Here is a 26,587-nt window from a genome sequence, read left to right as displayed (position 1 = left end):
CAACCATCCAATTAATTTCCTAAGGACAAAATCAAGCCCCGCCCTATATTTGTTCTTGTTCCAGAAGCGTTTAACTCGGATATACGTCACAACAGGGAAGAAAACACTAGTGCAACTTTCTTTTTCATGCTGACTTTAATATTTTGGCTTTGTTCTAAAACCTAGTTTTGCTGTCTACCTTCTAAGGGGCCGTTTACACGACACCGTTTTCAACTAAAAATGGACAACTTTTCTTCGTTTTGGCCATTCATTTACTCTACGATGGTGTTTGGGGGGCCTGAAAACGCAAACTTTTGAAAACGTGTTTCAAAGTGCAAGTTTTTGAAAACCATATCGTTATCGTCTTCGTGTAAACTACAAAAATGCAAATTTTAGTCTATAGGCACGTAGTTTCTTAACAAAGTTACATCGCCACCTACTGGCCTGGCATGAATAATACAGCATTTTTAGTCGTTTTCGCGGATCCGTGTGAACGGGGATCGTTTTCTTTTTTTTTTTTTGCATACATTGTTGTTCTGTAAACGTACTATAAGACTGCATCATAACTGGAATGGATCACAGGCATCAGAAAGGAAACCTCATACAGTAAATGATCAATCTGGAACACTTAGCAGGCAAAAAATTGCGCGACATGCACAGAAGATTTGACCATTGATTTTAATAGTGTTTGCTTTCAACATGTTGCAAGGAATGCAATTCAAAATCAAATAAGCATAAAAATTAGGGATGCACGATATATCCAATATATACTGTATATCACGATATATCAGATATATCACGGCCATCATATTGGTATCGGCTGATATATGTTCATTTTTAATGTTAGCGTTATCGGCCCGATAAGAAAATTTATAGATATATTAAAGCTGATAAATAATGGATTATTTCGTTCAGCTGAGACTCTTCAGTTGCGCACTGATCAACGTGATGGTGTTGAGTTGCTTGAAATATGATTGGAATCACTTCAAAAAAGGAAAACACAGTTCAGTGCAACACGGCATGGCAAGTCTGTCATAAAAAAATATAATGAGAACGTTAGTTTTGTGTGCTTAGGAGATGGATTTTAATGGTGGGGCTTTTGTTTTTGTAATCAGGCTTTCAAAAATTATACAAACATTTGGGTTTAGATTTATCAGCCAATATATCGGTTATCGGCTTTCAAATGCAAAGATTTATCGGTTATCGGTATCGGCCAAAATTTTCATATCGGTACATCCCTAATAAAAATACAATATTGGGAAAACTGAATGAATTCGAGCGTGCTTTGAATTTCAACTCACATTAAGGTTTTGGAACAGAGCCAATGCATAAGAGTAAGCGCTAGTTAACTGTGTTTGTTTTTAATAGCTGTTTATGTTGCATAGGGGAATTTCACATCTCAAACAAGAGTTTATAACCTACTGCTTTTCAGTTTATAATACAATATCTTTAATAGCTTCTCACAAAGCTACTGTAAGCTAAGCTAGCCATTCATGGAGAAGCAATTTGTGTGCATTCGACCTGTTTGTCTTTATATGACATCATACTTTGTCCTTTTTGAAGTCCTTTTGGAAACACATTCGACTCAAATAAAGCGCAAAACCGTCTGCACGCACACAAACATGTGGCGTGAAAATGCACTGACACATGCCATCCTGACAATTGGATTTCATAAATGCAGCAGATTGGTTGTCCTTTAAACATTTTAATGAAGCAAAATCAAAAAATTATGGCCATGGTGACAAACAAGACCATGGTTTTATGCGGACGCTTCAAACACCGCCTCGCCGCAACAATCACCCCCTGAGCGACTTTATATTGAGCTTCAATCCGTCAAGCGACCATCTGGTGTAACTGTGAGCTTGTTTTGAAGTGCGCTCTTAAAACTGTAAAAGAAGGGATGTCAAGGAACAAAGCATTTCTGTGGTTTGTTGGGTTTTCTCTGTCAACAAAATTGAACCATCTGAACAGATGAGTGACATACGAGTGCCATTAACAGGAAGTACTGGAGAATCATTACTTCATAAGTGTGTGTGTGTCCATCTGTGTGCCGCCACGTTTACATTTGTAGGCCTCGGTTTTTGTCTCACAAACTCTTAATATCTCAATTGTTTCTCTAGGAAGCGGATTAAATGGAGACTTTTGCTCAAGTCAGATGTTTCTCCTCATTTAACATCAGCTGGATGGTTGCTAGACTGTGGGTCAGTGATTTATGTTCAATGATATATTAATATGCAAGTACGATTTACTTCTAAAGCTGTTTTTTGGTGTAATTCTTAACTGTACACATCAGTAATATCTTTGAATTACCTTTATTTGAGGGCTTTTATATAGACCATTGCAATTCATTTCATTGCATTTTTTTATTTAAAAAAGTTCATTTTGCATATTGTTGAGCCTTTATAGTTCAGTTGATGTTGCCATGGCAAAAAGATTTTCTTCAAGGGATAGTTCACCCTAAAATGAAAATTAAGTCATTCAATACAATCATTTACTTTATTAAATCAGATCTTCAATTAAATAATTTACTCACCCTGGTGTTGTTCTAATGCCGTGTGAACTTTTTTATTTTATGGACCCCAAAAGGAGAATTTTAAACGTCAGAAAACATGCCGTATATTAAGTGTTCTGGTGGTTTATGATAGGGTTTGGTGAAAAACAAACCAATATTTAATGTATTATTTAACAAAATTTGTCAGTCTGGCACAGAAGACCAATGGCCAAGGTCAAAAATGTTGTTAAATAATACATGAAATATTGGTTTTGATTTTCACCAAACCCTATCGTAAACCCCCAGAACATTTGGAATCATTGAAATCATCATTCTATGATACTTTTTCATCTTTTTTAGGCTGGTCTCTATTCACTGCCATTATATGGACAAGCCCAAGTGGGACATTTTTTAAAGTCCCTCTGTAGTCAATTGCATCTATTAAAACTCATATTTGATCACCAAAATGTCATATTTAAAGCTTTTTCCTTTAAAAAAAATGTCTATGAATATGCAAATGAGCCCCGCCTCCACTCGCTCACTCAGCTCAGAGATCCACTCGTTGACGATCACACGTTGATCTGATTGGTTACAAGGTCGTTTGTGACGTCAGAAACACCAGCGATTTCTAACCGTGTTTTTGGGTTTAACTTCAGTTTAATGAGAAAATACTCAGCAATGCTGTTGAATTTACACATACTATGAGGCGTGCTATTTTTTTATATTTATATTTATTTCATTATCTTTATCGTTATCCTCCTTGGTATGAACAGGCTTTTACTCAGTATTCTTGTCTTGTTTTCATGTACAAATATCTAAACATTCTTAAATCAAGATACTTTTTCTTGAGGAGTAAAATACAGTATTAAGTCTTGTTTTCTGAAAAATATATTAAAAATGAAGTAACTTTATGCTTAAAAGGAAAATATGTCTGCCAATGGGATAAGAAAAGGGAAAATTCACTTTTCTGACCCCACTGGCAGATATTTATTCTAGTTTTAAGCATAAACACAATTAATTGTGATCAATTATTTAAAAAAAACAATACTTAATATCTTAAGTAAAGTTTGCTTGCTTCTTAAGTAAATGTATCTAGATTTAAAAAAGTTTAGATATTTATACTGAAAAACAAGACGAAAATACAGAGAAAAAAAAACATTTCTGTTCTTTAAAAGTATTTTAAGGCTTGTTTCTTTTAAAATAGTGCCCTCAAAGAAAACTCTGTGTGATTAGAAATTCACAGCTTTGCTGGAGTTACTGCATTACCGCTAGTCGTACATCTAAAAATTACTGTTAACTGGTTCAATTGTTGGTTATCAGGAGTTGTAGGCATGCCAGCTGGAATGAACCATGGACAGGCACTGCCACACACACACACACACACACACACACACACACACACACACACACACACACACACACACACACACACACACACACACACACACACACACACACACACACACACACACACACACACACACACACAATACCACCCAAAACCAGTATGAACACATGTAGAATTGAAAATTTCTTGTGTTGCCCCAGCAACGTTTTTCTACTAAGAACACTGGGTATTAATTATAAGCTTTAAGGTATTAGTTTCTCAGAATATGCTTATTAAATGTACTCCATATAATCCAGTGAAATCATATGTGTAATCCTGGGCGGTTGCAGTGAGATGTTTGCTCTTTACCACAAGGGGGAGTGTTGTTTTCTCAATGCACTGAATCTCTTGCTGAAACTGTACAGAAACTGCATGATAGTTGACTTGAGCATAGAAATGAACTTAGCTTTATATATATATATATATAACTGCTTGAGTTAAGTTATATAAATATGCATCTTTTTAATCTCTTATCAGCCTCTTATAAGCAGATTTGGTGATTTTTTTTGTCTCCTAATGTTCCTTGGAACACATAAAAACAGGCACAATTCAATCAACTCAGTTGTTGACGTACAGTAAGATTACAGAGCTGCGTTTTGAAGACTTTTTGATCTTGAGAACATTGTTGAGATGTCTTCTGAAGCTCTCGAGGAGTCACATGTGAGTTTCTTTGCTGCCCATTTAACCTAAAACGATTGCGATATTAAACATCTCATGGGAACGCATCCATAAAATAAACAACTGGTTAACATGATGTTTGTACCCACAAAGTATCTTTGAATGTGTAAAGGGGCCGTATCAAGGAAGAAAATCTAGTTCCTGCCGCCCCAGAATCATGAAATATTAACCGTGAAACGTATGCATGGAATGATCACTTGATTGTGCAATAGACTTACAGCCAATTTCATTATGAAAAGAGAGGGTTGAGCCTCGAAGCCTTTCATTTGCGGTCTGTGCAGCCAAAGCACGTGTTTCATGCTGTAAAACGCTCTCATCTGTGAGTGTAAAGCTGAAGAGGCGTGGATAAAGCTTGAGTTACCTGCCCTAGACGTTCACCTGCGGAGAAATGGAAAGAATTTAACAAACCAGCAGCAGTCGATGAGCCTGGAACATAAAACCGTCGGCATTCCACCAGAGAGAGAGAGAGAGAGAGAGGAGGAACTTGACGCTCACGGCAGGTTCACCTGAAAACATTCAATTCGCTCCTCCTTGAAAACAGCGTTTGTAAAACCCTCAATCTTGCTTTCAAACCCGAGAACGGGACGGCGAAGCATCCTCGAACTGAACCCGACTATGGCTCTCAGATTTCTAACTTTACAGGGAATCAGAAAGACGCGCCGGAGAGACCGAAGCAGTGTGTGTGCCTGCGCAGGTGGAACGGAGTGGCCGATGTGAGGTGGATTTCTGCACTGAATGGACATCATGGTCAGACCCCTCCGCTTCTTTAACGTGCTCCTGTGTTTCGGCCTCATTTATTCTAGACTCGGGTGAGTGGAGGCGATGCATTATGTATACGCACTTTAAATGCAATGCAAACATGTAAAGTGCTTCTTCTGGAACGTGATGTTTACATACGGGTAGTTGATGCAGTACATCAAAATCAACATCATGATTTTAAGTTCAAATTAAAGCACTTTCTTTAAGCATTTTGAATTTATTCTGCCTTCACTCTTTTTAAATGGTCCCGCGGTATGATTAAAAAGTACAAATATGAGATCATAAAGATGCATTAGCAAGAGAAAAAAAAAGTTTAATATAGTTTTTTTTTGGTGAAAAATTGCACGTCACACTAAAGAACTTGTCCACTTAGCTCAAGCATTTTATGTCAGCTATCTGTTTTCTAATGGGAGAAAGTAAATATTATGCAATTTAATGCATATATTATGCATTTTGCTCCAAAAAACTAACCCTAAATTTAACAAATGTGACATTTTGGATCACATTTGTTGAATACAATCATGGATCAATAACTTTTTTTGTTGTTGTGTTGTGTTTAGCACTTCTAATATAGAAGTTTGCCATTATAAATACATATATGTACTAAAAGTGACTTCAGATCTGTACACCTGTTGCAGCTTTGAAAGCTAATAGGCTTGAACATTGAGGGGTTTAAGGTGGTCGTGTGAGTGAATATGACCTTTACAGCTATTTTTCACCATGTTTTTCTGAGTTTACCTGAGATTCATCTGTGGTTTACTCTCTTTCTCTTGCTTTCACCTCTCTATACCCTCGGTAATAACAGCATGCCGAGTTGTATTTCCACATTCCTTCACCCTCTAGTTTTGCAAGACCTCACCTGAATTCTTTAGTGATTTGTTCGTATTCCTACAGAGGGTCGCCTGTCATCTAGTCTATTCATCATTTACTTTTATATTTAACTCTTTGCTCTCGTTTATTTAGTTTGTGCTGTGCATTTGACACATGCACTGCCATTCGAGGAATTATACTCTCTGAAATGCAAAATGTAATTAGTATATCATATCTAGATCTGCTTCTGCCTTTCTGCATGCACAAACAGATGAAGGATCATAGTTTTATCCATCTTTTGAAGTGGAAATCCATTCATGCCGCTGTTATTTACCCAACACAGGTGATTAAATACAGCTTACGGTAACTTATAAAACAGAAAATCTTTTTTTCTCCTCATTTTTGGCCTCTTGCAAGCACGTTTGTCATTATGTCAAAGCTCTGAGATTAATCATGCAATCTTTAGAAGACAGATGATTGCTCCCAAGACCTCATACGACTGAAAGCATGCCTTAAGATCTTCAGATAATGTGGGGTCTCGTCAGGTCAAACCTGTTTTGTCACCCCTGAGGCTTGATATCTGTCACTATACCCCCTTCACCCTCTTTCTCCAACATGACATATAGGCTACAGCACATGCAGGTACAAGCATAGCATTTCACTCAGCGCATTAATAAAGCTGGCCTACAGATTTATAGCTTGTCTTTAGACTAGTGTATGTTAACTTCAACTCGTTTTTTTCTCCCAAAAAGGTTCTGTCTTCACGTGCTATCGGAATTATCGTAAAGACTAGTTTCCTATTAAAAGATCTCTAGTCAAAATATGAATGCGATGAGCTCGTAATCACGACTTCAAAAGTGGGAAGTAAGACATTTCCGAGCACGTGAACTCAGCACTAGTGATTCAATTAGTAGCCTACTACACAAAACGGTTCTGTTGTTGCAATAATAATCTAATGGAAAAGTAAACAAAGTGAAAAGTAATCTCAGAATGTTCTGTCAATTCAAAGATTCTAACAAGAAACTCGAGATTCTACTGTTGCTATGGAGACTTCCACCGAATACACTTTTAGTCAGCGAGCCATGTGAAAATAACACAGGCTACATTAATTTGCATAAAAGTAAGATGGTTGAGTGAACACACACACACACAAAAAAAGATGAGTGAGGGAGAGTAGCTATATCTTCACTTAGTAAATAAATGCTCACGAACACAAGTCACGTCGCTAAATAGATAAGCAACCGCTATGGACAGAAGACGTATTGTTTATCACATTATTAACTTGGAAAGTCTTCCAAATTGCATTAACTTAGAAAGTCTTATAAAATGCGTTTGAATAGTAGACCTATGAGGCGCGCTAAACTACAATTTGGTTTGCGCGAGACAGCGAAACCCAACACATTTCGCGCCCAAAACAACGCAGCCTAGAAAGAATTCGCACAAAGTCTGTGTAATACACATATGAAAGACTTAACTTCTGTGATAGTATTTAAACCTTTAAGTGACGCTATGCTTGCATTAGGGAGCCTCGGTTACCTCTCCAACGGGCACGGGCGCGATGTCAGTCAGTGTGGCCCCTAGTGGCCCCTTTATCCAAAAGTGGGCGGATGGTGGTGTGATGGTGCCGTCCTCTGCCCAATGGTAGCCCGGAGTCTCCGGAGAGGAGAGAGCCACTTCTGTTTCCATCCCCGAATCCCCCCAAAACCATCAGCCCGCTCCAACTGAACGAACTGCGCGATGACACAGCGTGTCTCCTTCGCACACACACGCGTCTGGGAGTTACGCGCCGCGTAAAGGAAGCTCCGTTACCGAACATCACGGGAACTAAACGCGTTTGTTTCTCTCAGCCCGTCAGAAAAGCGTCCGTTCGCTCCATATGTCACCATGATCCTCTTCTCATCGCGCAGTGTGCTTCTGTCTGTCTACTATCCGCAGATCTTCCTCATCCTCACCAGCGGGAGCTACCTGTAAGTTTACTAACCTCGAAATATCTGTATATCACGTTCATACTAAACCAGGCGAAAGTTTGGGCACATTTGACTGTTTCTTACGATGGCAGCGATGCTTTAAATGCGGTTTACAGACAGACATACAGCAAGCTTATTTACAAAACTAACATTTAAATGCATGGTTTGAGGTGTATTAGTTAGACAGTTGATGGAAAACCACTTAACAAGTGTTTAGCCTGAATGGGATCTCCTGTAATGCTGTTTTAAAACGCATCCCTCACAAAATCCCAAAGGAACATGGACTTTAAACGGGAAGCTTTATAGTTACTGCAAGCTTTTGTGGCGATGTGTACAGGATTCCATTTGGAATTTGGAACTTAATGGTAAAGTCAGTTGTAATCAAATGATGAATCATCCATTGGATGGATCCTTATCTGAAATAAAAAATATTTTTGCATTGAATACTGGACTGTAACATTTAAGGTAGTTTTCATTTGTGTGATATATGTTGGTCTCTACATCATTCCCAGACTCTTTTTCATCACGTTTCTATTATACTATAATGTTAATAGTCACAACAGAGAACAAGTAGACACGTCCAAACCTTTGACTGACTGTGTACAATAATGGATTAATAAAACATTAACATTTAGTATTGATCTATAGGGAGACTTCTGCATGGAGAGGGGGTTTTCTTGAACGAACTCATGATAGATTGAGTAAATATGGTAGTTAATATTTAGATAAGCTGAATGAATGATGAAATGTTGATGGTGTTGGGAAGCTCTACTTGAGCTCATGCGTTCAAATGCAAGATTCGGTTTAATTTGACTGTATTTTGATTTGATCTCTTGATAAGTTCATGATGATACAATGTAAGTAATGTTTGTTTTTAGGTGACCTCAAAATGTGCATCATCTATAAGTTTACAGGTTTTATTCAAGTCATGCAGATTGTTTAATATGACTAGGGTACAACACTGTCTGGAAGTCATTTTTTAGAGTCAGGATGGATAGAAATACCTAAATGTTTGTTACAGTGTTGAAGAGGATGTTAAATCTGGTCCTGGTTGGGAAATGTAAGTGTTGTTCAGTGTTGAAGTGGAATGGGAGAGAATTTCATTTGGCCACTGAGTGGCAGAGAAGTTCAGTAATATTCATATATAAAGTGTGTGTGTGTTCAATCATGAGTTCCTTTGGTTTTACAGACAGACGGTTTCTCAGTCCTTCACCTGCACTAAACAGCAACAGGATCAATGTTACACCCTTTGCATGCAAGTGCTATTGATTGCAATAATACTAATGAAGTATGGGGGCAAGTTGTCACACGGTTCATGTTTATTTCTGTTTAGTCACAAACCTCAAAGTCTTGAGTAAACAAGCAATTGAACATTACAACTGTTATTGCAGGGGCAAGTTGTCACACCATACGGGATATTCCAGTCATATTAAAAGCTATTTAAAGACCTTTCAGCATAATGTAAACAGTAAATGAGGATGAAATATTATGAAACAGCAAAAATGTAGAAGTAAACATACATGCATTTGGCCACAGATCTTATTAATCAATACATTGAATAAAATGCATGTGATAACTTGCCCTGATCTGACTTTTATTACCAGAAAATAATTCAGATATATAGTTGTTTTGTGGTTTTATTGTGTTAAACATACTGGAATTTTACTTTGGCAGACAGAATTCAGAAAATTATGAATTCTAAAAAAAATGAACAGACAACAAAAAGCATTGATAGAGAAAACTAGTGTTGTGTAATTGGACTTTTAAACGCAAAGCTTCATAGTTACTGAGATAATTTTCATGTGTGACAATTAGCCTCAGTCTATTTACACGGAGCTCCACGAAATAATTGGTAACACTTTACAATAAGGTTCATTAGTTAACATTAGTTGTTAGTTAACATGAACTAAGAATGAACAATACTTCTATAGCATTTTTTTTATATTCATTTTGACATTTACTAACACATTATTAAAATCAGTGGTTGTATTTGTTAACATTAGTTCATGCACCGTGAACTACTGTAACATGAACAAACAATGAACAGCTGTATTTTTATTAACTAACATTAACAAATACTGTAACAAATGTTTTGTTCATAGATATTTCATGTTAGTTAGTACATTAACTAATGAACCTTATTGTAAAGTGTTACCAAATAATTATTAATACTTCTGTAAAACGGTAATGTGAACGTTCATGTGATTCTCGTGAGCTTCTGAGCAGCACGTTTGACTGACAGCGATGCATTTGGTCTCCAAGTCTGTGAAATTATATTCCTAATTTTGTTTCCCCAACAGCCTTGTTGTGTGTCTTTGTTCAATGACCTCCAGACGAGGCCTTCATTTCACAGCTGGAGACCCCAAACTCAATTTTTAAAATAGATGTGGCTTTTTGTTGCCCTTTAAGTGGGTAAGTCTATGTATAGCGTTGGTTTGCACATCAGGAACGACACTATTGTTTGCTTTTGCATTTTAAACCCTCTTTATTCGGCACAGTGCAAATTCGATACATTTTGTGGAATTAATGGCTTTAAAAGCGAGGTTAAAAAGGAAGTACGTGGCTTTCACTAATAGTTATGTGTATGTTTCAGTTTTTTTTGGGGAAGCAAACGCATTAGGGAACCTCTCACAGGGTGAATCTACTTCATCTGAATGCTTTTTAATAGTTTTATGAGGAAAATTTGGCGTGGGAAAAGTAAAAAAAAAAAGGGTTGCATACTTAAATGCAAAATACAATATTGCACTGCAAAAAATGACATTTTTTACTTTGTATTTTTGTCTTGTTTTCCAATACAAATATCTAAACATTCTTAAATCAAGATACTTTTACTTGAGATGCTAAAAAATGCCGTAACATATTTAATCTTGTTTTCTGAAAAATTTATAAATATTTAGCTGAAAACAAGAGTCAGAAAAAAACAACATTTTCCCTTTAAATTAAGTTATAATTTTTCTCTTTTTTTCTTGCTTTCAGCAAAAACTCACTTAATCTTAAGAAATGTTGCCTCTCATGTAAATGTATCTTGATTTAAAAATGTGTAGATATTTGTATTGGAGAAGTTTTTTACTTACAGTTTCCAGATTTCAGACATGGAGCATTTGTAGTGTAAAATTAAAGATATAAAAATTTATATTTAAACAAAACCCGTAATTTAACCTCTTAAAACCACCCGCCATCAAAGCAGCATAATTTAATCTCAGATAATAAAAACAACTTATCTTCTGAAAAATATCAATTCACTCTGTCCCATTATCAGTATGAAAGATCCTTTGCTATTCCGAAAGAGACATAGTTTTAATAAACTGCCGTTTTAGACGTATAACTAAGCCCATAAAAGTCACATTTCCATTTTTCTGAATGCTTGGAGATGTAGTCTGAGGTTTGAGAGTTTTCTGGTGCCAGTTCATCCATGTTGGTAGTTTAGAGTTTGTTTTAGCAGGATTTGTTTTAAGTAGAATGGACTGGGTGATAGCTGGAGCCAAGCGCACAGGGAACATTTATTTTCTTGTGTTTAAAAGTAGAGTGCATTTACTCATCCCGGGGATTATTTATTCCTCATTTACCAGGAAATCCTACTCATGTTTGAAATCTTCCTGGTGAGACAGAACTGATTTATTTTGTCATATTTTAAATGGACCACAATTAAACTTACATTTGGGGCTATTTAAGTGTAGGGTCGCTTGGTAAAAAACATGGTTATTTTCAGATGGGAAAATACATTGCGTGTTTTGTCGGAGTTAAAACATTGTGCATTACCTGTGTGGTCAGAAAACACGAGGACTTGTTAAGAAAGCATTAAACATGCAGCTAGCAGGTTGTGATTTGTGTTTTAAGAGGTTGAGGTTGATGTGCATCTTAATAGTTTTTCTTAAACAATCATTTTCAAACGATTCCTCATTACAGAGCTATACAGTTAAGGAGAAAGTAAATGTTTAAAAGTTCAGATCATTTGATTTGGGAAGTGTGATGAGAAATGTTTGAGTTTGCAGACTTTGGTATCTTGGCACAGTTTGAGTTGAGATTTACTGTTATGAGATTAAACAATGCAAAGCATCAATGTTATCAATGTTAATGTGAGAGATGTAAGAGTTTTACATCACAATAACCTGCTCTGAAGGATACGGTCTATATTCAACTTGTTTAACCGAGGACATCACTTGTTTAACCAGAAACAACGTCAGTTGGTACTTTATGACTGTGGATGAGCAGGACAGCCATAATAAGAGGTTTTATATGAAAGCCAAATAAATATGAAAAAAAGGGTGGAGCATTTCATTTGTTTCTAAAGCAGCATGTTCTGTGGTCCACAATCTGATTTATGTGCTATGGGGAAAAAACATTTGCAGATGAAGCTATGTGATGACTGCACCATATCATTAGTTTAGCAAATCCTTTAGTATCATCATACAAATCACACATGGCAACAAAAAAAAAAACCCCGTTATATATATATATACACACATTTGTGTGTGTGTGGCTATTTTTGACATTTGTGTTTTGCACATTGTATGTCATTATGTGGTTGCCAGGGTGTTGTTATGCAATTGTTTATGGTGTTTTGTAGCTCATTACGTGGTTTCCAGGGTGTTGGTATGCAGTTGCTATGGTTGCCAGGGTGTTATGCGGTTTCTTGTGTTTAATGCAGTTGCTACAGTGTTTTGTAGCTCGTTATGTGGTTTACCAGGGTGTTATGCAGTTGCTACGGTGTTTTGAGTGTTTTGTAGCTCATTAAAGTATGTGGTTGCCAGGGTGTAGTTATGCAGTTGGAAGCTACCTTGTTTTGTAGCTTGTTGTGTGGTTGTCAGGGTGTTGTTATGCAGTTGCTAGCTACAATGTTTTGAGTGTTTTGTAGCTCATTATGTGGTTTCCAGAGTGTTGTTGTGCAGTTGCTACGATGGGGTTGTCAGGGTGTTGTGATGCAGTTGCTAATGTTGTTATGCAGTTGCTAAGGTGTTTTGTAGCTCGTTATGTGGTTGCCAGGGTGTTGCTAAGCAGTTGCTACGGTGTGGTTGCCAGGGTGTAATGCGGTTTCTTATGTTGTTATGCAGCTGCTACGGTGTTTTGAGTGTTTTGAAGCTTGTTGTGTGGTTGCCAGTGTGTTGTTTTGCAGTTGCTACAGTGTTTTGAGTATTTTGTAGCTCGTCATTTGGTTGCCAGGGTGTTGTTATGCAGTTGCTAGCTATAGTGTTTTGAATGTTTTGTAGCTCGTTATGTGGTTTCCAGGGTGTTTTTATGCAGTGGCTATGGTGGGGTTGTCAGGGCGTTGTTTTGCAGTTGCTAATGTTGTTATGCAGTTGCTAAGGTGTTTAGAGTGTTTTGTAGCTGGTTATGTGGTTGCCAGGGTGTTGTTATGCAGTTGCTGTGGTGTGGTTGCCAGGGTGTTGTTATGTTGTTGCTAAAGTGTTTTGAGTGTTTTGTAACTCGTTATGTGGTTGCCAGGGTATTGTTATGCAGTTGCAGCACGTTTCAAACCCTTCTGAGCTGTTTTGTATACTTTGGGTAGCATCCTAAATAAAACGAAACCAAGTGACTATTTTGAACGCCGATTTGAAACGCAAATGTGGACGTCACACAAATAGTGAAGCATATGAGATATTTGACTCCTGATTTGATTTCAACAGAGTTTGGCATTAGTGCTAATTGGGGGAAAGGATTTTTATTTATTTAAGGATATTTATTTATTTAAGGATATTTATTTATTTAAGGATATTTAATGAAATTGCACTACTGCCCAAAAGATTTTTTTTATTTTTTTTTAATAAGTCTCCTCTGCTCACCAAGGCTGTATTTATTTAATTGAAAATACATCAAAATTGGTTAAATATTATTACAATTTAAAATAACTGTTTTCTATGTGAATATATGTTAAAATTTAATTTAATCCTGTGATCAAAGCTGAATTTTCAGCATCAATACTCCAGTCTCAGTGTCACATGATCCTTCAGAAATCATTCTAATATGATGATTTGATACTCAAGAAACATTTATAATTATTATCAATGTTGAAAACAGTCGTGCTTTTTCATTTGCATTGCATCCTGGGATTACAAAGGATGCATCCTTTAAAATTCGTTCACTATCAGTTACGTTAGTACTTTTTGAACGTGCCTATGATGCTCTCTAGGTAGGAAGCTCACTAGGTTTGGAACAGATTTATAGATTTGGCAGCAAAACTTCATATTCCTCATAGCGGCTCACTTTTAATGCACGGGTTTGGAAGGCGCTATATTAACGTGTGGTCGAGTGTTAGTTTGTGTTCGCAGAAGGGTTTAAATAAACACACACTTTTAGCTCTCGCCCCTCGCAACTCCATTATATGCAGAAATAGGAGATGTTTCTTAAACACAGACCCTCGACTTCATCACACATGTGCTTTTGTATTTAAGAGTAATTCTTAAGCCTTTGTGGACATGGGAACACAAAACCAGAAAAGAATCAAACCAGCCGCATCCGATTTCCAATGAACATTCCTGGTCTTTGTTCCGCACTGTTTGATCTATTTTGACGTGGAATCCATAAGTCGCAGCTATTCTCCCGACCCGTCCACTCCTGTGTGCCTTTTTTTTTTTGCTGACACACGCATTGCTTGTTGCAACTCGCCTCGCTTGCGGTGGAGTCCTCGCGGCCGGTGACGTCATTCTTCAAAGTTGGCATGCGTTTTTGCATGAGTTTTTACAGCCCTCGTCTCTGACATGTTCTAAAGGCACATATCTGAACGGGTTCAATGCTCGTAAACAGAGTCTAGCTCATGCAAACAGAGTGGAGAAAATACTCGGCGTGCATTTTAAGAGCGCTGTCGAGGGCTGTATCAACACCAAAAGCCCCGTGATGACAGAGATGTGTGCGTTTGGAACACGACCCACTTTGTGTGGTCACAGTTGCATGAAAATATGACGAGAATCGAAAAAAGGGGCATGAAAAATCTGATCTTTATAACCAGTAACACATTGTTCTATTCTGTTCTGTTATGTGTGTAGTATTCCAGTTCTGTTCTTTTCTATTCTATTCAGTTATGTTTTATTCTGTTCTGTGGTGTTCTGTTTTATTGCTCTAATTCTACTCTATCATGGTCAGTGGTGGTGGGGTTCTGTTTTGTTTAATTATATTCTCTTCAGTTTTATTCTATCATGTCGTGTTCTGGTATATTCAATTCTATTTTATTTTATTAATTCGCATGTTTTTCATTTCTATTCTATTTGTTTTTGTCCTATTCTGCTCTACAGTTACATTTTGGATTATTCTATTCTGATTATATTCTAAATTACTGTTCACTTCTTTTCAACTCTATTCTTACATTCTGCTCACCTTTATTCCCTCGTGTTCATTTATGCTGTATTTTATTGTATTTTTATTCATTGACATTCAGTGTTTTTCTTAGTCTACTCTTAATTGTTTTCAGTCAATTCATGGTCTGTCTTTATGACTTGGTCTATTCTATTCTGGTTCTATTCTATGTTACAGTTATGCTTTTGTCTATTCACTTCTGTTCAATTCAATTCTGTTTTGTTCAATTACATTCAGCTAACCTTTAATCTGTCATGTTCAATTATGCTGCTCTGGTCTATTCAGTTCTATTGCATTTTATTCATTCACGTTCAGTTGTTTTTTTCTATTCTATTTGTTATTGTCCAATTCTGCTCTTCAGTTGCCTTGGTCTATTATTTTCATATTCTATATGTTACAGTTATGCTTTTGCATATTTATGTCTGTTCAATTCTATTCTGTTTTGTCAAATGACATTCTGCTCTTAAATTAAGCTATTCTGGTCTATTCAATTCTATTTTATTTATTCACATTGAGATATGATTTATTTTATTTTCTATTTGTTTTGTCTTGGTCTATTCTAATCTGTCCTGTTGATTCTATTCTATTAAAGTTTTTTGTTGGCCTAATCACTTCTGTTCAGTTCTATTCTATTTTGATCAATTATATTGTACTCGCTTCTATTCTATGTTATGTTCTGGTCTATTCAGTTCTATTTTATTCATTACTGTTCAGGTATGTTTTTTTAATGTCTATTTCATTAATTATTGTTCTCTTCAAGTCTGCGGTTATGTGTTATTCTATGATATTCTAATATATTCTATGCTTTGTTGTGGTCAGATCTTTAATAACTGTTTTTAATTCTACATTTTGAACTACTGTGGATGCTTAAAGTCGGCATGAAATAGAAGTTTCGCTGGTCTTTTCTTCCCTGTTGTGACGTATATCCGAGTGAAACGGCATCTGGAACAAGAACAAATTTAAGGCGGGGCTTGATCTTGTCCATAGGGATTTGATTGGATGGTTGTGGTTTGCTATTGGTGCGATCTCATGTGAGTGACATATTGTCCCGCCGCTCATAGAATCAGAATAGAATGATCGAAAACGCGACTGTAGAGCAGAACAGGAGAACACGTCATCAGAGAAGAGAAGAGATGTCGCTGCAAGAGCGATGGGAATTTATTTTGATTCATGATTACGAGGCACATGAATTTAAAAAACAATGATGATGTGCACGGATGAATCATTTATAATAAACACTGCAATATTCCATAATAAAGTAAGAAATGTAAAATTTGATTTCATGGTGACTTTATCCAATTGGCTAAGTTTACATGCAACCAAATAATCCGTTAGTAATTGGATTGACAGCTCAATCGGACTGAAAAGCCTTCATGTAAACACTTTAATTGATCCGATTGAGCTCGATCCGAATGAAATTTTCGATTTGGATTGAAGCTTGTTTCGGATTCTCATCCACAGACGACTGGTTTTGGCCATTTTTACTGTGTGATCAATATAAGCAACACAACACAATGGTTCATATGCTCATTTACTCCAAATTATGACCAGACATGGATAAATATTACTTAGTGTTTAAAACAAATAAAGAACTAATGTAGGATAATAGTTATTATGCGCAAACAGCGGGAAACTGTATATTCGTGCAGTGTGCGCATTTCAGAAAAATCAATACAGATTTGAAGCTTGTGACATATAAACACACACATCAACCCGATCACATGTTTAGCGTTCATGTAAACACCACAATGAATTCAGTCTGATTGAAACAAAAGATATGCATGTAAAGTAGCCACTGTGATGCAAGTGTCTCATTATTGTCCGTCCCCTTTCTTTACTCTTTGGTTTTGTCTCTTCTGTCCCATAGGGCTCTTTCTTCTGTGGTGGCTCTTGGTGCGAACATCATCTGTAATAAGATCCCGGGTCTCGCGCCCCGCCAGCGTGCCATCTGTCAGAGCCGGCCCGACGCCATCATCGTGATCGGGGAAGGGGCACAGCTGGGCATCAACGAGTGCCAGTACCAGTTTCGCTACGGGCGCTGGAACTGCTCGGCGCTGGGCGAGCGCACGGTCTTCGGACAGGAGCTGCGAGTAGGTCAGTGGTCGTCGCAGGTCTTTGTCACGAAGGGTTTGTTTTCGGGGTGTTGTGGACTAAGATCTGCATTCAAACAATATTTTGTTCAATTACAGTACATTCGTCTCATATGTTTAATAAAGGTGCTGTATGTAACTTTTTCACTCAACTAAAGCATAAAAACACCGTAATATGTTTGCAGGAAACATGCTAAGTTCACATACTTGTTTCTTTGAAAAACACTTCTACAGCCAGTTATTTTATTTATTATTGTCAGTCGGTTTTTGTTTTGGTCTGTGTGACTCCGCCCACTGCCAGTTCACCCAATAGTATTTCACTAGTTCGCCTGTCCGTTCAGCCGTAAAGGTTAATAGTGAACTACACTAAGTGTGCTTGCTGTCCTTGGAGGAGGCTCGAACCCGAGGCTCGACTTGAGCTCCGAGTTAAAACCCCTCTATTATGAATTGTGCATAAGAGGATAGGGAATATTCACTGGAGGAGGAGGGCTGCCGGAAGAATTTGTCAATGAGATGACGTGATGTCTGCTGCTTATATAGTACGCTTGTAATGATGATTGACAGGACTGAATGTTTAGGCTCCTCCCGAATAGGGTTGGGTATCGTTTTGATTTGAACGATTCTGATTCCGATTCTTCCTTTCGATTTCGGTTCTTTTCGATTCTCGATTCCGGTTCTTTGAGGGGTGGAGTCAAAACATGTCACAGGCTCATTCCACAGAGGAAAATTTAATTTATAGTTTTAGTTTTGGGAGCTGCGCTCACTCGTTTTCATTCACTCCTTCAAGTGAACAGTATTAGTGGACTAACGTAGGGAATTGGCCCAACGATTCTTTCGGCGATTCCGGATTCAACCCATGTTCTCAAGCAGTGAAAAATAGAGGACACTGACAATGCGCTGACAGACAGGACCGAGCAGGTAATATTTAATATGAAACAAAGTCTCAACTTTCACATTTGGTCCGTCAAAGAAAATTTAACAATAAATATACCTACCGTTTTGTGGCTCTTTAATGTGTCGTGACAGATTGCCTCAGTTGAAGCCAAGTTCAAATCCACCGACGTTAATCTACTAACCCTCCTGACTGCTTTGTCGGAGAGAAATGGTGGATTTTGATTGGTCAGATCACATGTCAATCAAACTCCCTGCGAAGGATGAATTGACGCTAATTTAAAAGTGAAGTACACACTGCCGCACCAGCTTTTTATAAGCGATGTAAAAAAAAATTAATTTAGTTTTTAAATTAGCGCCAATTCATGGCACAATAACAAAACAGTGCTGCTCCGCACGACCACCATTATGCATGCCTGTGCAAACGCGCGCATTTTACGTTTGCCCTTAAATTAGCGATTTAAAATTCCCGGCCGGTGATACTGGTATTACCGGTGTTGTCACACGTCGATTAACCGGTGGGAAAATATCCTCACCGTCACATCCCTACTGTGCTCAATGCCTGCAACAGAACAAGCGAGCGCGGCAAGCACTTCTTTAAATCCGGTGGCCACTATGGACCAAAACTTGCGCGTTTGGAACCGATGATCGGAATCGAAAACAAATTTTCTAAACAATTCCAATGGCATCGTTATTTTTTAAACGGTTCCAAGTTGAAAGCGGTTCTCGATGCCCAACCCTATTCCCGAACCTACGCTTTGAACTTCATTTCGACACCCCGGGATGCCAGTTTGCAGGAAACACAGCGTATTGCAGCCAGCAAACAAACTGGGTCAAAGATGGCAGATTCCACACAACCTAAAAAGCCTCAATATCATCTAAAAATCTCTATGAACGAGAGCATATTAAAAGGCGGATAAATCAACTCATTAACTTATGATGTAGTCTCCTCGGCAACAAGTTGGAGGAGGCGGCGGGAAATATGACTATCTCCGATATTTTAAATTTGGACTGCAGTTCCTATTTCGACCACTAGCTGTCATTCTTACAGACTGCACCTTTAATGCTATTCTGGGCTGCATTTCTCAAAAACATCTTCAGCCTAAATAGATCGTAGAGCCATTGTCATCAATCAAACGGTCTTCGGACAGGAGCTGCGAGTAGGTCAGTGGTCGTTGCAGGTCACGAATCGTTTGTTTTCGGACTAACAATAGACTGTTAGCATTCACATTTATGTCAATTGCAGGTGCTTTGACCTCAGGTAATTCTGTGAATCTCACAAACACATGATGGATAATTCATCTCAAAATCAAGAAGAAAAGATAATAAATAATATTTAGCATGAAGACAGTACAGCCTACCATGATATGGAGGAAAAGACATTGAGATTTTAATAGTTTTGATTTTCAATAATGATCAAATGCATTACAGTTTTAGAAAATATGGTCTTAAAGTCCCCCTGTGGCGAAAATCAAGCTTTTAATGTTGTTTATATGTCTATGTGGTGTTTTTAATATGCTTTAAGACAAACCATGTGCAAATTCATAAGTCAACAGCATTGCTGAGTATTTTCTCATTAAACTGCAGTTAAACCCAAAAACACGGTTTGAAATCGCTGGTGTTTCTGACGTCACAAACTATCTCGAAACCATTCAGATCAACGTGTGATCGTCAACGAGTGGATCTCTGAGCTGAGTGAGTGAGTGGAGGCGGGGCTCATTTGCATATTCATAGAACCGCGTATACTAAATGAGGCAAGGGTGTCGAGTTACATTCAAGATATTTTAAGGCATGAAGAAATTTTTTCAAGGAAAAACATTTAAATATGTCATTTTGGTGATCAAAGATGAGTTTTAAGGGATACAATGATTGACTACAGGGGGACTATAAAAATTCTTTATGCAAAACATTTCTTTCCTTTGATTTTGGGCAGGGCTGAATGTGAATGGGTTGAACATTATCAGGTAAATGTCATTTCTATGATGCTTTAATCTAACTGATGTAGATGTGGATGTTGTTTAAGATTGTAGCGATGATGCAAGCGTGTTTTGTGATGAGCTAGTGTTGTGAAGATAAGCGTCTAGTATAAATGCTGCTTTGATTACAAGGGATTCAGTTTTTACCATGACAAAAACTGTGAACGTGCTGATATGAAAGGAGTGTGTCTGAGCTGTGGGTGAACCCAACATGGTTTGCATGCACACACTTGAGCCTCAAAGGCTTGTGTTGCTGTGATTAATATAGTGCTGATTTACCTCTATTCATTGTGATTACACATTGACCGTACACATACACACTAGGTTAAAAAGATGATAGCTACACTGATAAAAATGATTTTGTGGTGAAGTAAATACTACAGAAAAAACAATGTGATTTACATGAAAAAGTTAGTTCAGGCAAGAATTTAAAAAATAAGTAAAAGTAAATTCTATATTAGTACTCAATTCAAGCATGTAGAAATAAAAGCGTAAATATCAACGTTATAAAATTAAGTAAAACTACTCAGCTTTTCTGATGCTGGTGTTCCCATCATGCACTGGGCCTTGAATAAATAATGAGGTTGATTTTTCACTGTTTTATCATTGCTTTTGTTGTTAGGATTAGTAACTGGCCATTTTGTGACATTTGGATTTCATTTTCTACTTAAATGACACAACTGGCAACTTTTGATATGGTGTCTCACACAATAATCTATTGTATGAATTACTTTGATGTTTCGTAAAGTAAAGCATACACTTTAAAAACGTGGTTTAATTCAATGTTATATTGTTTGAATGAAATGTATTGCAAAGGAAACTTCAACTAAATAGATATTGCTCAACCTTTTACTAGCCAAGTTAAAATTACTTATTTTCTTTGTTACTTTTACTTACTTTAGTTAAGTAGAGTTTACTTAATTCCATATGTGAAATTTACTTAAAAAATATGCGTGTGTAATTTACTTAAAAAAATATGCGTGTGAAATTTACTTAAAAAAAATATGCGTGTGAAATTTACTTAATTTTTCTTTGGCAAGTTTTTGCACGAACATTTTTTAAGTAAATTTCACTTAGTTTTTTTCAGTGTGGATTACTGCATGAAAATTTGATTTGAACTACTTCTGCTATATATAGTATGCAGTTGGTGCAGAATTTTGTGCACCATAAACCTGGATCATAATGAATCAAACACTGCAGAATGAGTTTAATACTTAGTGAGCAATTTTGATGCTTGCTTTAGAAAACACCAGCAAAACTTAAATTGTGAATGCATTGATCCTGCAATAAAAGTCGCTCTTTTTCACGCGATCTCTCTCCCTGTTGTGTTTATACAGTCGAAATGAGCTACAAACCTGGCAAACATTTGCATTTTCATGGCTTTTGTGTGAAGAGGCATTCCTGAGTGGGTTGCAGGGCACTTTGCTCTTTTACACTGTCGTTTATACATTTCCCCTCATTTGAAAGCGTTTTGTCGCTGTTTAACTGCGGTCAGACTGTGACTTCACACCAAAACGCTCTGTAAACTTCCATCACTTCAACCCCACAAAACGCATCGCAGTTCCTTTGAAATTGTACACTTCTGTGGTGAATCTTTGAACTTTTGCTTGAAGGGCTTGTTTACTCTCGTCCCAAAAAAACAACGGATGGAAATCTCATTTATAAACAACTTTTATTGGAGTTTGCAGGAGTCCTGTAGTCTAAGCAGCTTTGCATGTATAGTAAACGGTATTATGCTGTTTTCGTTGTTTTGAATCCATATTTTAAACCTGCACAACAAAACAAACATTTAATAATAATTTAACCTAGCTTTTTTGTTTTGGTTGTAAATTACACTGACTGAAAAGTGTTTCTCGGTGATGCAAAAAAATATTAAGTAGGGCTAACTTAAGATCGATAGTTTTCCTGAGTGGTGTTCAGTATCACCAATCTTTTGACAAAATGTCTTTTTTTTCTGTAAAACCTAAATTTCTTAAGTTGAGCACATAATAATAAAAAAAAATTGGTACGAAGTTATTTTATCCATCAAATGCAAAGTAAAATGATTTTTTTTCAACATGTTGTCGATTTTGACATTTTTAAGACTCTTTTATTTGTAAACTTCATCAGTGCAAGCTATTTTTTTTAATCAAAATGTATTGAATCCCTCCTACTTTATACTCCTCCCCTCCCACCACCATGACATCATTCTCGTACGCCACATCCACTTTTCACATCCATTTTTGATTCATTAAATCAAGTCCCATCCTACTTTATTTTCTTTCTTTTTTTTCATTGATTATCCTGTTCCACTTGAACGTGTGCAGTTGTTTACTTCACGCTTGTTGGTGCATTTATTAATGTTTTGCATGTCTCTGTATTTATTTCATCGACTTTTTATGCTTTATTGATTATGCAAAAGGTCAGCAGAGCTTCACAATAAACTCTTAAAACCTTGTTCAAGAGTGTAGAGCATCTCTGAACTAATGGAGGCATTAGTAATGTCATGCGGCTCCTTTCCGCTTCCGTACGACGTTAAGTGAACGCGTCACTTTGACGTTGTAACTGCAGATCTGAAACAAGTTCACTGTCTCATTCCCTGCAAAACAAACGTGTGTTTCTGCACACTAAAAAAAATATGTTGGCTTTAATAAAAATTTTTTGGTCAACAGATTCCACATAACTGGGTTACGTTAAACAAACATAATTTGTTCATGTAACTTCAACATTATGGAATTAAGTAGTTTTAAGCGACCCAATTTAAGTAGTCTCAAAGTGAAATTTTAAAGGCTTCCTGATATGATTCAGGTATTTTATATATTCATTTATCCATTAATATTTCATTTATTTTAGTGACAAATAATTACATTGATAGACTATAGCTAGCTATTTGCTAGCAGTAGCACATTAGCATCTTAAATGCTGAGATTTACATGCTCCTTCAACCAAAAAAGTAGAAAATAATTAAATCAGTCCACAGTCAAACAAAATGCTCAACTCTTCTCCACAAGAAGTTTAATTTAAATGGTTCTAATAATTACAATGTAATTGAACATTAAACACAATTACACACTATCAAGTATTCCCCATTTCTCAATTTCTCAAAAAAAACATAAAATAACACTTAATTTTAACATTTATTCTCTCTTAATTCAACCATATGCAAAGCATGCTGGGAACTAACAAGCACCGCCCAGTTTCAGTTAATGCAACACAAATCAATCATTTAATCCAACACAAACGGATTAAGTAAACTTTAATTTTACATATTTAAGCAGATTGAACACAATCAAATTAAGTTTGGACAAAATGTACAGCAATTGTGTTGCTTTAGCTCATTTGAAGCAATTTGAACAAGCAGCCAAATATTTTTTTTCATTGCAATATATTTATAGCATTCCAGAACAGACTTTCCGAAATACTCACAGAAATGAAAGACTTTGCCTTTAGATTAACTTTATATTTTCTCTGAGGCCATGCACCTTGCCACTTTCTTCACACGATCTTCATCCAAAACGTTGGAAATCATCACATCCAGGTTTTTTTGAATCGCGAAATTAAACCCTTTACCATTAGTTTAACGATTGATAATTAAGTATATTGGAAAATTATACAGGTTAAGTCAATTAAACGCAATACAATAGTGTTTTGATGGTAAAAGAAATGTATGTGTGTTACTTTAACAAAAAAGTATTCTGGTAAAAAGAACAGTGCCACAAAACCATTTTTTTGGTTTTTTGGTTGCTCTTGTGTTTGCGTTGTGGAGCGTTTTTGCAGTTACACTGTAAAAAATTATTTTTTGGTAAGGTAAATACTACTGAAAAAAAACAATGTAATTTACAAGAAAAAGTTAGTTCAGGCAAGAATAAAAAAAAACGTCTCAGGTTACTACTGTAACCATAGTTCCCTGAGAAAGAGAACGAGACGATGCGTCACTTGACGCTTTGGGAACGCCCCCAGCGTGCATGCGTCTGAGCATCAATGTCAACTAGTCCAATGGAAAGAATGAGCGTCACGGGCGGGTGACGTCATGACCAGGAAGGGATAAAGGCTCACCCGGTGAAACGCGGCATTAGCTTCAAAAAGTCGAAGCAAGCCGATCACAGGGAAGCAGGAAGTATGGCAGGGTGACGCATCGTCTCGTTCCCTTTCTCAGGGAACTATGGTTACAGTAGTAACCTGAGACGTTCCCTTTCGAGGGAACTCGCGATGCGTCACTTGACGCTTTGGGAACGAGAATACCCAAAACGCCAGAATTCCAAGTACCTGAGTGTCAGTCTGTTGGAACTAAGCACTAAGCACCTGAGAACCTGGGGCAGCATCCAGGTCCAAACTATAAAACCTGACGAATGTGAGCGGTGAGGACCAGCCTGCCGCATCACAAACGTCTTGGAGGGAAACCCCAAATAACAAGGCTTTAGAGGCCGCCATACCCCTCGTTGAGTGAGCTCTGACCACCAAGGGACACGGATGGTCAGAGTACTCGTATGCAAGTGAAATAGCCTCGACTATCCACTTGTTAACCGTCTGTTTAGAAGCAGGAAGACCCTTCTTAGGTGATCCAAAGCAAATAAATAACTGGTCGGACTTCCTCATAGAAGATGTCCGATGAACATAAGTATCCAGTGCTCGCACTGGACACAAGAGGTTCAGCCTTTCCTGGTCCGCAGATGAAAAAGGAGGAGGACAGAAAGCCTGCAGCACGATAGGCCTCGGAATCAAGGTCGGCACCTTAGGGACGTATCCCTGTTTTGGATATAAGAATGCCTTGACCATCCCCGGTGCAAACTCAAGGCAAGTGGGGGAAACCGAAAGGGCCTGAAGGTCTCCAACTCTCTTAAGGGACGAAATAGCTAGCAGAAAGATAGTCTTAAGGGTAAGAAATTTCTCTGAAACCGAATCTAAGGGCTCGAATGGAGCCCTAGACAGGCCTTCTAGTACTAATGCCAAATCCCAAGCTGGCACCCTAGTGCGAGTTGCAGGCCTCAGCCTCAGTGTGCCACGAAGGAAACGTGTAATCAGGGGGTCTCGACCCAACGATGTACCCCCAACCAGGGCGTGGTAAGCCGCAATGGCCGCCACGTAAACCTTAAGTGTGGAAGGACATAAACCTGACGTAAAGCGCTCCTGCAAGAACTCGAGTACTGTGTTCACAGAACAGTTAACCGGATCCCACTGATGTTGGTGACACCATACAGAAAAAACTTTCCATTTCAGCGCATATAGTTTCCTAGTAGCTGGAGCTCTGGAGCTTAGGATGGTCTCAGCAGCCTCAGCTGAGAGACCACTCTCTATGAGTTGGGCCCCCTCAGAGGCCAAACCCACAGGTTCCAAATCTCTGGCCGAGGGTGAAATATTGTGCCCCCGGCCTGAGACAGAAGGTCTCTCCTGATCGGGATCTCCAAGGGAGGACCGTCTAAGAGATGGATCAGGTCCGCAAACCAGATCCGACTCGGCCAGCGTGGTGCTACAAGCAGTAGGCTTATTCCGTACTGGCGGACTCGTTCCAGAACTCCTGGGAGCAGAGCAACAGGGGGAAATGCGTACAGACGTAGCCTCGGCCACGTCTGCACCATAGCATCCAGCCCCAGGGGGGCTGGGTGAGTAAGGGAGAACCAAAGTGGACAGTGCGTCATGTGCTGAGACGCAAACAGATCCACCTCTGCTTGGCCGTAAAACTCCCAAATTTTCTCCACCGCCTCGGGGTGGAGTCTCCAGTCCCCTGGCCTCAGCTCCTGCCTCGACAGGATGTCTGCCCCCACATTCTGGTCCCCAGGAATATACACTGCCCTCAGGGAGAGTACCTTCTCCAGAGACCACAGGAGGATCTGGTGCGCCAGTTTGCAGAGCGGACGCGACCGCAGACCCCCCTGACGGTTCAGATAAGAGACCACTGATGTGTTGTCTGTTCGTACAAGCACATGATGGCCCCTCAGGTCTGGGAGAAACTGTCTCAACGCATTGAAGACAGCCATCATCTCCAGGCAATTGATGTGCCACGAAAGATGATGACTTTTCCACAGACCCTGAACCGAGCGGCCTTCCATTACCGCTCCCCAGCCGGTGAGGGAAGCATCTGTCGAGATCGTAACACGATGGCAAAGAGCTCCCAATACCGGACCCTGGGTTAAGAACCAATGTTTCCTCCATATAATTAAGGCACGAAGGCACCGCCGCGTGACCTTGATCTTACGAAGTGGGTTTCCCCTCGGGGAGAACCCTCTGGTCCTTAGCCACCACTGTAAAGGTCTCATGTACAGCAGGCCAAAAGGAATCACGTTGGACGCTGCCGC

The 26,587-nt window shown here is 38.1% G+C and overlaps 1 protein-coding gene across 2 annotated transcripts in view; it reads left to right on the top strand.

Moving 5' to 3' along the window:
• The first annotated feature begins 4,745 nt into the window (after positions 1-4,745).
• Positions 4,746-26,587, top strand: part of wnt7bb (wingless-type MMTV integration site family, member 7Bb) — a 48,728-nt gene continuing 26,886 nt past the window's right edge. Inside the window, exons 1-2 of one of the 2 annotated variants that reach the window (XM_077209766.1) lie at positions 4,746-5,344; positions 17,226-17,452. In XM_077209766.1, the coding sequence (XP_077065881.1) occupies positions 5,271-5,344; positions 17,226-17,452 (301 nt within the window). In that variant the 5' untranslated portion in view covers positions 4,746-5,270. Of the gene's footprint in view, positions 5,345-7,867; positions 8,072-17,225; positions 17,453-26,587 lie in introns of those variants that run through there. The other variant, XM_077209765.1, reaches the window with a different exon arrangement.

The sequence above is a fragment of the Siphateles boraxobius genome, unplaced genomic scaffold (genome assembly GCF_051911475.1).
Source record: "Siphateles boraxobius isolate OS27281-9 unplaced genomic scaffold, OSU_SipBor_1 62, whole genome shotgun sequence".
Lineage (NCBI taxonomy): Eukaryota > Metazoa > Chordata > Actinopteri > Cypriniformes > Leuciscidae > Siphateles > Siphateles boraxobius.
Note: the sequence above shows the minus strand (reverse complement) of the source record. Positions and strands in the feature narration are given on the sequence as shown.